Consider the following 12,701-nt stretch of genomic DNA (forward strand, 5'->3'; position numbering starts at 1 on the left):
CATATGATGAGGTGGCTGTCCAGCGCCCTGTGGTCGGTGGTTCCTGTTCTTCTCCGGCATCGTCGTCCATACCGTCGATGTCTTCGGAGTCGAAATCAAGCATGTCGGTTAAGTCATCGACAGCGGCTACTAAGTGGGTGGTGGGTGGGTAACGAATTTCTTTGTCATCCGCTTCCCACTCCAGCCGGACATAGTTCGGCCAAGAGTCTCCTGATAAGGAGAGAGACTTTAACGAGGTTAGCATGTCGCCGAAGGGCGAGTGCTGAAAAATATCCGTGGACGTAAACTCCATGATCGATGCCCAGTCAGATTTGATGGGCACGGATGCGCGCGGTTTGGAGCCAACGGCCGGAGACGAGTCCGAGGGTCCGATGACACAGGCCTCATTGGAGGCGACGTCTGTGTTCGACTCCATCGCCGATGAGTATGCGGCCTCCGTGGCGGGGTCTATCCGCCCGTCCTCGGATGGCACGATCTGCTTCGGATTTAGAGCTGTGGCAGCTGTAGGTGCAATTTCCTAGACACAGTCCGATGGCAGATCTAGGTCATGCTCATCACGACCGTACGGTGCGCCTCTCATGGGCTCGAATCCGTCGAAGATCAAGTCTCCGCGGATGTCGGCAGTGTAGTTTAGGCTTCCAAACCTGACCTGATGGCTTGGGGCGTAGCTATCGATCTGCTCTAGATGGCCAAGCGAGTTGGCCCGCAGTGCGAAGCGGCCGAATACGAAAATCTGTCCGGGGAGGAAAACCACACCTTGGATCGCATCATTGTAGATGATTGAAGGAGCCATCAAGCCTTACCATGACGACACAGTGGAACTCCCAATGAAAGCACCAATGTCGGTGTCAAAACCGGCGAATCTCGGGTAGGGGGTCCCGAACTGTGCGTCTAAGGCTAATGGTAACAGGAGGCGGGGGACACAATGTTTACCCAGGTTCGGGCCCTCTCTATGGAGGTAATACCCTACTTCCTTCTTGATTGATCTTGATGATATGAGTATTACAAGAGTTGATCTACCACGAGATCGTAGAGGCTAAACCCTAGAAGCTAGCCTATGATTATGATTGTTCTTGTCCTATGGACTAAACCCTCCGGTTTATATAGACACCAGAGGGGGCTAGGGTTACACAGAGTCAGTTACAGAGAAGGTAATTTACATATCCGAATCGCCAAGCTTGCCTTCCACGCAAAGGAGAGTCCCACCCGGGCACGGGATGAAGTCTTCAATCTTGTATCTTCATAGTCCAACAGTCCGGCATAAGCATATAGTCCGGCTGTCTGAGGACCCCTAATCCAGGACTCCGTCACATATCCCCGCAAGAGAGAGAGAGAGAGAGAGAGAGAGTCCATGGGCGTGTCTAGCAGCCGTAGTAACTGGGCCTAGCTAGCTCAAGCTTGGCTCACATGACGCTGGTTGAGCAAATGCAATCTCTAAATCAACATCTGCAAACTGTTTGGTTGCCTGCATTTAGTTCTCATGCATTAGGGGTTAGCTTAGCGCACGGTGTTTGGTTGCCCGCTTGTGTACACGCAGACACAAGGCTTGCTATTCGGTTGCATGCAGCGCCTGTTGCCTGATAACCTCTTCAGTATGGTGGTGAGCTTACTATCCCACAACACCGTCGAGAAGAACACAGACAACAGAACATAGTTGTACTAAGAAGTTATAAATATTACGTCACACATAAACGGACAAGTTCATACGCAAATCAGTTTGATATTAAACTAAAGCAACTGGAGCATACGAGGGGCTGTCCTAGGCATTCACGGCGAAGGCGTCGTCGTGCCCCCCGCACCTGGTCACCACTTCAATGCCATCATCATTGAAGACGATGACCTTCAACATGTCGGGAGTCAGCAACTTGAAGGTCATCATGAATACTATCTTGATCTGATGGATGGCGGCGAAGGTGGCCCAACCCTGATCGAGGGTGACCCTGTCGTTCAACAGCCGGACAGTGACCCTCCTGAAGCAGTCAGTGTTCGTCTTCAGTTTGAACTCCCGTGGCACGGACGAAAAGTGCCTCGTGAAGTCTAACGGCATAGGTATGGCCTCGATCTAGGGGGCCATGATCACCTTGCAGAAGGTGGTTGGCCCTCCCACCTCATGGTAGTGGTCGTAGTTCCGGTGCTTTCCAGTGGGGGGCACCTCCGGCATGTTGTCGTCCGTGCCCAGGCTCTGGACAGAAGTCACCTGGACGGGCGTCACCTCTAAGGGCGACACCTCGTCCTTGCCCTTGTCCTGCTCCTTCGATGGAACCACCTCCTTTCTCTTGTTCTCCGTGTCGATCTTCATTATAAAGAGGTTCAAAGGCTGGGTTAGCATCTGCATTATGAACCTTGCAACTCACCATTAAAACCTATGCTCGTGTGCCCCTTAACTCACCTTGCCGGTCACCACTTACCCAGTCTCTCACTCTTCCTCCAACCAAACGCCATGAACTCCAACTACAAGTCCAATCCCAACCCCAGCGCCAATCCCTTTCCTTGGGGCATTGGATGAAGGGCTTTCTTCCTAGGATGCTCGTTGGGTGACCGCATCAAGTTTGAGAACACCATGGAAGTGTGCTCAAACTTCATCAGCATGGAAGAGATGCACAAAGAGTCATTGTGGTGAAGAAGGCGACGCCGGAGGAGTTGAAGACACTAACTCCTGAACCAACGAAGGGCGCCATGTCAGTCAACATACTTCGCTGGGCCATGAATCACGCTGAATCCGGCGACGCTGGACAGAGAGCAAAGTGGGCCAAGTATAGATAGTATCGGCATCCTCATGACCATCACGCCGGTGTGTACTTCATACAAATACTGTGCCTACGGAAGGGGAAGAAGAGGATGCGGTGGCGATGATTATGAGGGCACCGGAGCCAGGAAACCGAAGCATGCCAATCGAGGTGGACTCCGACGAGGAAGAAGATACGGTGGTTCAGGAGAAGACCAAGACCAAGGCCACCCGCCGCTCCAATCGCCTCCAGGGTCCCCGAGGCTAAGATCTGTGCTTACTATCTAAGATGAACCCTAATCCCCATTACTATTGTACTCAATCCGGATTTGGAATCTCATATGTACCGGTAGTCATGACGATGTTATGGTCGCTTCTATGGTGTTTACCCCGATTCCCCGTTCCCCTAATGCGGACCGAATCGAAACTCGAATCGAATGCGACGTAGTAGGCGAGGAGGGGGGGAAATCGCTTACCGCCATTGTCGAAGTGCTGCTGCGGATGCCGGTGAAGGTGGCCGGAGGTCGACTTGTTGTTCTCCGATCTGCTGCATGCCGCCGCCGCCGTCGGTGAGAGTCGGGAGACGGGAGAGGGGTGAGAGAGCGGTGAGGGAAGGTGAGGGTAATAACTGCCAGCGCTTCGGGAAGCAACGCGGCTTCTCGAGGGTGGCTCCTTGCGTGCAACCCCCATGGCCCACGTGCTTCGCTCGGGCCTGGCTCTCAAGAAACTGCCGATTTTTCGAGCGGGCCTCGCGAGGCAGCCCAGAGGTGCTTTAAATTCGTGCGATGTAGGCCCAATAGTGTATGTTGGCAACCAAACAACCCAATTTCTTCCCGTGCGGGCCTGGTTTGACCTTATGCGGGCAACCAAATGCGCCCCATCAGCTACTCGCCAATTTATTGCACATTTTTTGGCTGATCTGGAACTATTGCCAAAGAAGAATGTACAGTAGCGAGGTACATCAGCGAGCGTACCGACAAAACCTAAGGCGCCTCCACAGGGCTTCGCCAAGATTCATGTGGACGTTGCGATATCTAGAAACCATGTCCGGGGAGCAGCGACTTCTGTGTGCCGTGATGAGACTGGCAACTTCATTGGAAACTCGGCCTCGGTGATTGCAGGAATAGTGGATGGCGCGACACTTGAGGCCATAGCGTGCCGGGAAGGTTTAGCGCTTGCCGAGGACTTGCTACTGAAGAACTTTGTCATAGTCTCTGATTCAAAGCAAGTGATCAATGACATTGCCAAGCAGTCCCGTGGAGAGTATGGAGCAATCATCTCGGAAATTAACCAAAGAGCAACATTTTTTAATTATAATTTCTCTTTTGAAGGCAGAGCATCTAATATGGATGCGGATAGGTTAGCCAAGTTTACACATTCTTTTGATCATGGGTGACATGTGTGGCTAGGGCAACCTCATGATCCGATTTGTATTCCACGACTTTGAGTAATTGGTTTAACAAAAAAATAAACTATCCCACGAACACTCACCACATCGCCAACCTCACGCGCCACTGGTGCATATAACTGCGGCGCCCCACCCCCCGACTCTGCCCTCAGCTAGCCCAGTCGCTCCTCTTCCTTCTCTTTTCCAGCTCCTGCTCTCATCTCATCTCGGCCTTCAGCTTCGCGCGCATGCGCATGGCACTCGCCGTGCGCAAACGCAAACCGATCGAGCTAAGCTAGCGAGTAATCGAACTCGCTCGCCCCCACAGTCTAGCGCTACCTTACGCGCGCAGCCCTCCTCCGATCGCGCGCGATGGAGCGGGTGTGGGACTCAGGGCGGCGGATGAGCCGGAGCATCAGCCGCGGCATGGGGGCGGAGAACTGGGGCGTCGACGAGGCGTTCCTGCACGGCGGCGGCGGGAGCAGGGCCAGCGCCGACGACGACGAGGAGGCGCTGCGCTGGGCCGCCATCGAGCGCCTGCCCACCTACAGCCGCATGAGGACCGCCATATTCTCGGCCGAGGCGCCCGCACAGGGCAACCAGCAGCAGCAGTACAAGGAGGTGGACGTGCGGAGGCTCGACGTCAGCGATCGGCACGAGTTCATCGAGCGCGTCTTCCGCGTCGCCGACGAGGACAACCAGCGCTTCCTCCAGAAGCTGCGCGACCGCATCGACAGGTAGGTTACTCCGCTCAGCGCCGGTGCAGGGCAGGCTGCAGCCCCCTGCTTCATCAAGTTACCTTGTAACTTCATTTTTTTCGACAATAACTTCATTTTTTCCCCTTCGATTATTAACTTAAAAACATTACTATGTAATCCACTTGAGCAAATCGTTTGCAGTTACTCATTTTGTCGTTCATATTCGTGTGCTACTAAAGTACAGTACATTTTTTGTTTTGTTTTTGCGCATGACTAAGTACAAGGGCGTGAGAACAAAGTTCATGGCATCAGCACATCAACTGTTTTTTTGGTGACTAATCTTCGAACTTTAATTATTATTATTTTTAAATTGTTTGGACTTTAATTTTTGGCATCCAAGAGAGTGAGTGCAGTCTCTTTACATGATCCCTCTTGCTAGGTAAGAGATAGAGAGATCTGAACAGATAATTTCTTTTTTGAACACAGTACAATCAAAGTAGGTCACATACACGAGCATACACTCACGCCTATGAATGAATGCACGCACACCATATCCCTATTAGCACCTTTGAGAGACTGAGCCGGCATAGCATTTTGAGATTTTACGACAGACGTCTCGCAGTTGACGGGAACATCTCTTTCCATTAACAAACATGGCCAGAAGTCTGAAATAAAATCAGAAATAATGTGAGCATCAATGTCAAAGTCTAGAACTTGAACCCCGGTGAGCTGAAGATACCACTGTCTTCCTGACCATCCAACCACAGGTTGGTTCACAATAGGAACCGTTGATTTTATTAAATGCTGGGGCAAGTAATTAGCATGTGTAAACTAAGGGCTCATTCGGTTTGGAGGAAATCAAAACGTAGGAATTAGGAGTAGTATAGGAATTTGATAGGACGACACTTGCCATCCTAAGGAATTGAGTTGCCTCGTTTCTACGCGCAAAATGAGGTTTGAGTGGATGTCTAGTTTCCTTCAAAAACACAGGAAATGAATAGTATTCCTACGAAATTCCTATACACATTTCCTACAAACCGAATGCATATATAGGAAATTTTCCTCCAGTATCCTTGTTCCTATATTTTTCCTACGAAAATCCTCCGAACCGAATGAGGCCTAAGAAGGCTGCACCCAGCTAATCTCCTCCCTTGAATCTCTCATCCCAATCTAATATCGTGTTATGTCATTGTACTTAACCATGTCGTGTTAGTTTAACGCATGAAGTTCATTTTTTTACGTATGAAGTTCATCGTTTTACACAACCATGCTAACCACTGGGATGTCATGTCTCGTTTTGGTTTTCGACCCAAAAAAACAATAGCATGCCTCGTTTGTTTTACGAAGTTCATCATTTTACTTAACCACATAAGTGTTCTATTTTTTACAATTAGTATTTTTTAGTCAAAACAATTAGTACATTATGGAAAGAATAATAGCATTCATATATCTTCTAGGAGTATCATATTATTCTCTAGCATTGCAATAACCGCAACATAATGCTAACCCACCGTATAATCTTTAATCTCACAAATTAAGAATGCAATAACTTCCTTCTCCTCGGTTTTAATCACGTAAATTATGAATGCAGTAATTTCATTTTCCTCGGACACTCAATATATGGTTATAGTAGTAATATCTTTACCACTTTCCTTTCCTAACACTTACCAAATATAAACGGTGGGTAACCTATTACCTCTCGTGGATGACCTATTACATCGTGGAAAGCAATGGGCCACTACATTCAGTCTTGATCCTTGGATGATAAATTATGAACAGTCCAAAATACATCGGACCATCTTAAAATATATCTTTTTTCTTTTCACGGGAAGTAGTCTCCTTTTGTTATAAATTAATAATCTAAAACTTTGCATTACATCAACCGTTGAAGTAGTTAGTAGTAGCGAACCAGATATTCATCATTCTAACTTTCAAATTTTCAAAATTCGGTCATAGCTTCACCTCTTCAAAACTGGAAATGGTGCTCCCATGACTTGCTGCAGTTACACAAGTACAACGCTGGATGCTCACTTGGGTTTTTATCTCCGTTGCGTTAACTGTGTCGTGGTTGTGGAAGTGCATACAATCATATCTTTGAGTTTCATAGCAATGTACAGGCATTACACTAGTACTCCCTCCGAATCTTTTTAGTTCGCATATAAGATTTTTCTAAAGTCAGGCCTCTTAAAGTTTGACCAACTTTATAGAACAAAATACCAACATTCACAATATAAAATAAATATCATTACATGTTTCATGACTTAAATTTTCATATTGTATAACTTTAGCATGCTAGATGTTGATATTTTTTCATATAAATAAGGTCAAACTTTATGAAGTTTGACTTCAGACAATTCTTATATGCAGAGTAAAAAGGACTGGAGGGAGTAATAAGAAAAAGACGCACTTTGTATGAGATTCGAAATGAAAGGGTCTCTGATCTTGCTTGTACTATAGAACACTGCATATAGCTTGCTCCAAAGTTCAATGAAGATGGCATCAACAGTAACATAAATACTTTCATTTTCTCGCGTGACACATAAGAAATAATCAATCATTCACCCACATAATTATAGTTTAGTATTCATGCTCAATCGTAGCGTTTCTAATAAAGTAATTGAATGGATAACACTAATGCAAAGCCCGCACATTGATGCATGTATTATTATATTTTTATGTTTATTTGAAATATGCACATATATAGTTTACATTTTTAGCGGAGTTGCAAAGTTCAAATATTGTTGATGTTGAAACATTAGTTTTTGGTACATTAGTATTATTTTTCTTGCATAGTTAAGGCATTTTTGATGATCACGTCTTTTGGGATGTTACGAACTGAATTTTGTAACTTGTTAGCGTAGTAATAATTGCACTTTGTCCATCATTTTTCTAAAATGCCTTTGTGTGAAGAGATATGTTTTCATTAGGGAACGTATCTTTCCCCATATATACATGACTATTCGTAGGCCCAATTATGACAATTGATAGATCCTTGATTTAATGTGTAACAGTTGTTCTATTTAGAGTGATGTGGCTTATTATGAGTTAGTGTTCGAAGTGGTTGTTTGGATATCCAGGATTAGATATGAGATTTAGCAAAATGAGTTTTAGGAGGATTTTTAGGAAAACCAGTTTTAGTTAGTTTTTCTGTTAAGATAAGTATATACAATTTCTTGTTTGGGTAGAGAAAAAGAAGAAGAATAACACAATTAGTCAGTTACCTTGCGCTCCTCCCACCCGAGGCCATGAAGCTTCGCTCGTCGCCTCCCTGCATACTTCTGTATGCTATACATGACGCGGACGCAACGCAGATGCTTTTCTGACAAACGCGCCAAACGTGACTTGTCATATGTATACACCAGCACAAACAATGGCTTCGATGTGGACAAGATGTACACATAGCAGTATAGCAACGCAGCTGCACCGCTTGGTGTGGAGCGGAACGGTGGCAGAGGCGCAGCCAGACACAGCCAAGCTGGGCATGGATACGTTGAGAACGGGCGTGACGAGATAACCTGCAGCGCCGCAGCCCGCAGTGACCAAGACGGGCATAGCGAGCTAAGTAGTAGACGAGCCGGTCGACGCACGGCCGGCCATGGCAGCGTGGTCTCTTGCCATTATACCGTAGTCTATTGCCGTCAGGTACTAACCTTCAGCCTCGCATCGTCGATGCCGCGGAGCTCGACGTCGTCATCGGACGCCGGCGGCGGTCGCCGCCGGCCACCGGCATGAACGCGTCGGGGCGTAGAATTAGATGGCAACCTCAACGGTGGAGACGACGAAGACGATGCGAATGGCGATGCAAACACTAAAGTTCAACAAGCCGAGGCACCGGACGGCGTGAAGCTACAGTATACAGAAAACAAGTTTATAGAAAGACGTATATTAGTCGTTTTTCTATAAACTCACTTTTGGCGTTTTTAGCAAACCGGATAATCCATATCCACGATTCCATTGGATAACCCAAACAAGGTTTTAGGCGGTTATAACAGATTTTATGTTCAAGAAAAACTGGTTCTCTACAAACACCGTATCCAAACAACCCCGAAAAGAGAGAGGAACCGAGCTGAAAATCATTGCACATCCATGCAGGGTGGGCATCGAGCTCCCAACAGTGGAGGTGCAGTTTGAGCGGCTGACGGTGCAGGCGCAGTGCCAAGTGGGTAGCCGCGCGCTGCCGACGCTGTTGAACACGGCGCGCAACATCGCGGAGGGCGCCTTGGGCCTCTTGGGCATGCGGCTAGGTCGGCAGGCGACTCTCACCATCCTCAAGGATGTCTTTGGCACCGTCCGACCCTCGAGGATGACGCTGTTGTTAGGACCACCATCATCAGGGAAGACCACTCTACTGTTGGCCCTGGCTGGCAAGCTGGACCCGTCGCTGAGGTGCAACGGCGAGGTGGCCTACAACGGATACTCGCTGGACAAGTTTGTGCCACAGAAGACGGCAGCGTACATCAGCCAGACTGACGTGCATGTCGGTGTGATGACCGTCAAGGAACACTTGAATTCTCAGCCAGGTGCCAGGGCGTCGGCACCAAATACGGTAAGTACACCAACCTTCCATTCACCGACTTCATGGCCTTGATGGCTTGGCATTTGGACAAGTGGTGGGAAATGATTAAGGATTGTAATGATGGGGAAAAATATATTCGGATGCAGATCTCCTAACCGAGCTGGCGAGGAGGGAGAAGGAGGCCGGCATCCGACCCGAGCCGGAGGTTGACCTCTTTATGAAGGTATTAAGTACTTCTTTCGAAGGAAGGTATTAAGTAGTTAACATCTTGGCATGGATGGTCTTCTCGTTGGAGTATAGTCTACCCAAAAAAATAGTAGACATTTAGTTTTGAAATATTGTTACCACACTGCAAACATAAATAGTATTGAGTTACCAGTTCAACCCCAGCAAAAGAAAAGAGAGTTACCAGTTCAACGTTCGGAGGAATTTTGGTAATAAGTTTAACATAAGTACGTAAAGAAAATAATATATCAAGTCGATTATTATATTATTTCGCCTCTCTTTTAGTTAGTTAGGCCCATCTAAAAACACTTGTACCCATCTAGAATTCTTAAAAAATGGATTCAATATTTAGCAACAGAGAAAGCCCATGTCCAATAGTTATATGCACGTCGTCCTTTCACTTTCTCTGTTCAATTTTTAATCCAACTACCAACAGTTAATATGTGGTGCTACCTTTAATTAACTAGTAGGTGTGTTGCGGTGGAACTTCTATCAAACTTTGGGGAGATGTTGTATGAGGAAGGAAGAATCTAAGATGCATATTGCAACAGTTGGCATATGTATGCATATGCATGAAACTAATTGAATGGACATATATAGGTGTGATCGTAGTAATACTATTTTATTATAGTTTGAAGCCTCAAGTGCTAGATACATAAGGAAAACAAAGAGGTTTTGGATCCAATGGTTGTCTCAAATTATTTGATAAACATGGGAGAACTTTTTACTCCTCATTTAATATGGCATGTTGTACATATAGGAAAGATGGAGGTTCTATATATAGCACGTTTAATAGATAAGGGATAACTTATTGTAGCACCTGAATAGGTTAAGACTTGAGGCTGTAGAAGCTGCAACACAAAAACCATAACAAATGGATCAATAACACAATTCAGAGAGAAGTAATATAATGAAAACAAAAAAGAAAACATCAAATCAACTAGCTAGCTAGCTGCAGTCACCACCAATAGTGATGGTGCAAAAGAGTTATTTCATTGCTTGACCAATGGAGCTTACAATATGTTGTATAGTTAGAACCTAGAAGCACAAATGGAAATACACGATGTCCATGTTCTACGTTCAGACTTCAGAGTGCTATCGACTGATTCAGGTAGACTAATCTTGGATGCCAAATTTGTCTCCTTGGGCATTTCTTGAACATGAATGGTGCAACCTACCGATTCATTGAAGTACACTAATTCAGCAGCAAGATTGTAAAATTGTAGAAACACAGTGAGAAAAGGCAAATGCGAAAGGAAGCGTATCTCAAATCTCCTATTGTTGTACTAATCCTATTCAATTTTAGAAACAATCAAACCAAGGTAAATTTGCAACTCTAGTAGGAAAAATCTGTTGGGAAACGTAGCATGCAATTCAAAAAATTTCCTACGCTCATGCAAGATCTATCTAGCAGATGCATATAGCAATGAGAGCGGGAGAGTGTGTCCACGTACCCTCGTAGACCGAAAGCGGAAACGTTTGACAATGCAGTTGATGTAGTCGAATTTCTTCTTGTTCCGACCGATCAAGCACCGAACGTACGACACCTCCGAGTTCTGCACACGTTTAGCTTGATGACGTCCCTCGAACTCTTGATCCAGCAAAGTGTCGAGGGAGAGTTCCGTCAGCATGACGGCGTGGTGACTGTGATGGTGAAGTGATCCGCGCAGGGCTTCACCTAAGCACTACGAACATATGACCGGAGGTGTAAACTATGGAGGGGGGCGCCGCACACGGCTAACAATTGTTGGTGTGTCATCTAGGCGCCTCCCCCCTCATATATATAGGTGGGAGGGAGAGGGGGCAGCCAAGGGGGCGCCCCAAGTAGGAGGAATCCTACTTGCGGCCTTGTCCAATTCGCCCCCCTTCCTTATTAACCGGAGGGGAAATGAAAGAGAGTGGGGGGAGGGAAGGAAGGGGAGCGCAAATCCTCCCCTTTCCTTCTCCCTTCCCCTCTTTCCTTCTCCTCCTATTTCGGCCTATATGGGGGCGCACCAGCCCCTTGTGGGATGATTTGTCCCTCTCTTGGCCCATAAGGCCCATATCTTTGCCGGGGGTGCCCGGGACCCCTTGTGGTGACTCGATAGTCGATATGTACCCGATACTCTCCAAAACACTTCTGGTGTCCGAATACTATCGTCCTATATATCAATCTTTACCTCTCGACCATTTCGAGACTCCTCATCATGTCTGTGATCTCATCCGGAACTCCGAACAACATTCGGTCAACAAATCACATAACTCATATAATACAAAATCGTCATCGAACGTTAAGCGTGCGGACCCTACGGGTTCGAGAACTATGTAGACATGACCGAGACACCTCTCCGGTCAGTAACCAACAGCGGAACCTCGATGCTCATATTGGTTCCCACATATTCTACGAAGATCTTTATCGGTCGCACCGTAATGACAACATACATTATTCCCTTTGTCATCGGTATGTTACTTGCCTGAGATTCGATCATCGGTATCTTCATACCTAGTTCAATTTTGTTACCGGAAAGTCTCTTTACTCGTTTCGTATTACATCATCCCACAACTAACTCATTAATCACATTGCTTGCAAGGCTTCTTATGATGTGCACTACCGAGAGGGCACAGAGATACCTCTCCGATACACAGAGTGACAAATCCTAATCTCGATCTATGCCAACCCAACAAACACCTTCGGAGATACCTGTAGAGCATCTATATAATCACCTAGTTATGTTGTGACGTTTGATAGCACACAAGGTATTCCTCCGGTGTCCGGGAGTTGCATAATCTCATAGTCAAAGGAATATGTATATGACATGAAGAAAGCAATAACAATAAAACTGAACGATCAATATGCTAAGCTAACGGATGGGTTTTGTCCATCATATCATTCTCCTAATGATGTGATCTCGTTCATAAAATGACAATACATGTCTATGGTTAGTAAACTTAACCATCTTTGATTAACGAGCTAGTCTAGTAGAGGCTTACTAGAGACACGGTGTTTTGTCTATGTATCCACACATGTATCAAGTTTTTGGTTAATTCAATTCTAGCATGAATAATAAACATTTATCATGATATAAGAAAATATAAAATAACAACTTTATTATTGCCTCTAGGGCATATTTCCTTCAGTCTCCCACTTGCACTAGAGTCAATAATCTAGTT

The 12,701-nt window shown here is 46.2% G+C and overlaps 1 protein-coding gene across 1 annotated transcript; it reads left to right on the forward strand.

The window, feature by feature from the left end:
- Window positions 1-8,807: 8,807 nt before the first annotated feature.
- Window positions 8,808-9,688, forward strand: LOC123158107 (ABC transporter G family member 42-like). The gene is made up of 2 exons (XM_044576229.1): window positions 8,808-9,356; window positions 9,473-9,688. The coding sequence occupies exons 1-2, from the start codon at window positions 8,808-8,810 to the stop codon at window positions 9,479-9,481; spliced, it is 558 nt and encodes a 185-aa protein (XP_044432164.1). The 3' UTR covers window positions 9,482-9,688.
- Window positions 9,689-12,701: the final 3,013 nt, after the last annotated feature.

The sequence above is a fragment of the Triticum aestivum genome, chromosome 7B (genome assembly GCF_018294505.1).
Source record: "Triticum aestivum cultivar Chinese Spring chromosome 7B, IWGSC CS RefSeq v2.1, whole genome shotgun sequence".
In the NCBI taxonomy this organism is placed as follows: domain Eukaryota; kingdom Viridiplantae; phylum Streptophyta; class Magnoliopsida; order Poales; family Poaceae; genus Triticum; species Triticum aestivum.

Excerpts from the sequence above, each read along its gene's own strand:
- LOC123158107 (XM_044576229.1), top strand. The coding sequence starts at position 8,808 with ATGTTCAAGAAAAACTGGTTCTCTACAAACACCGTATCCAAACAACCC.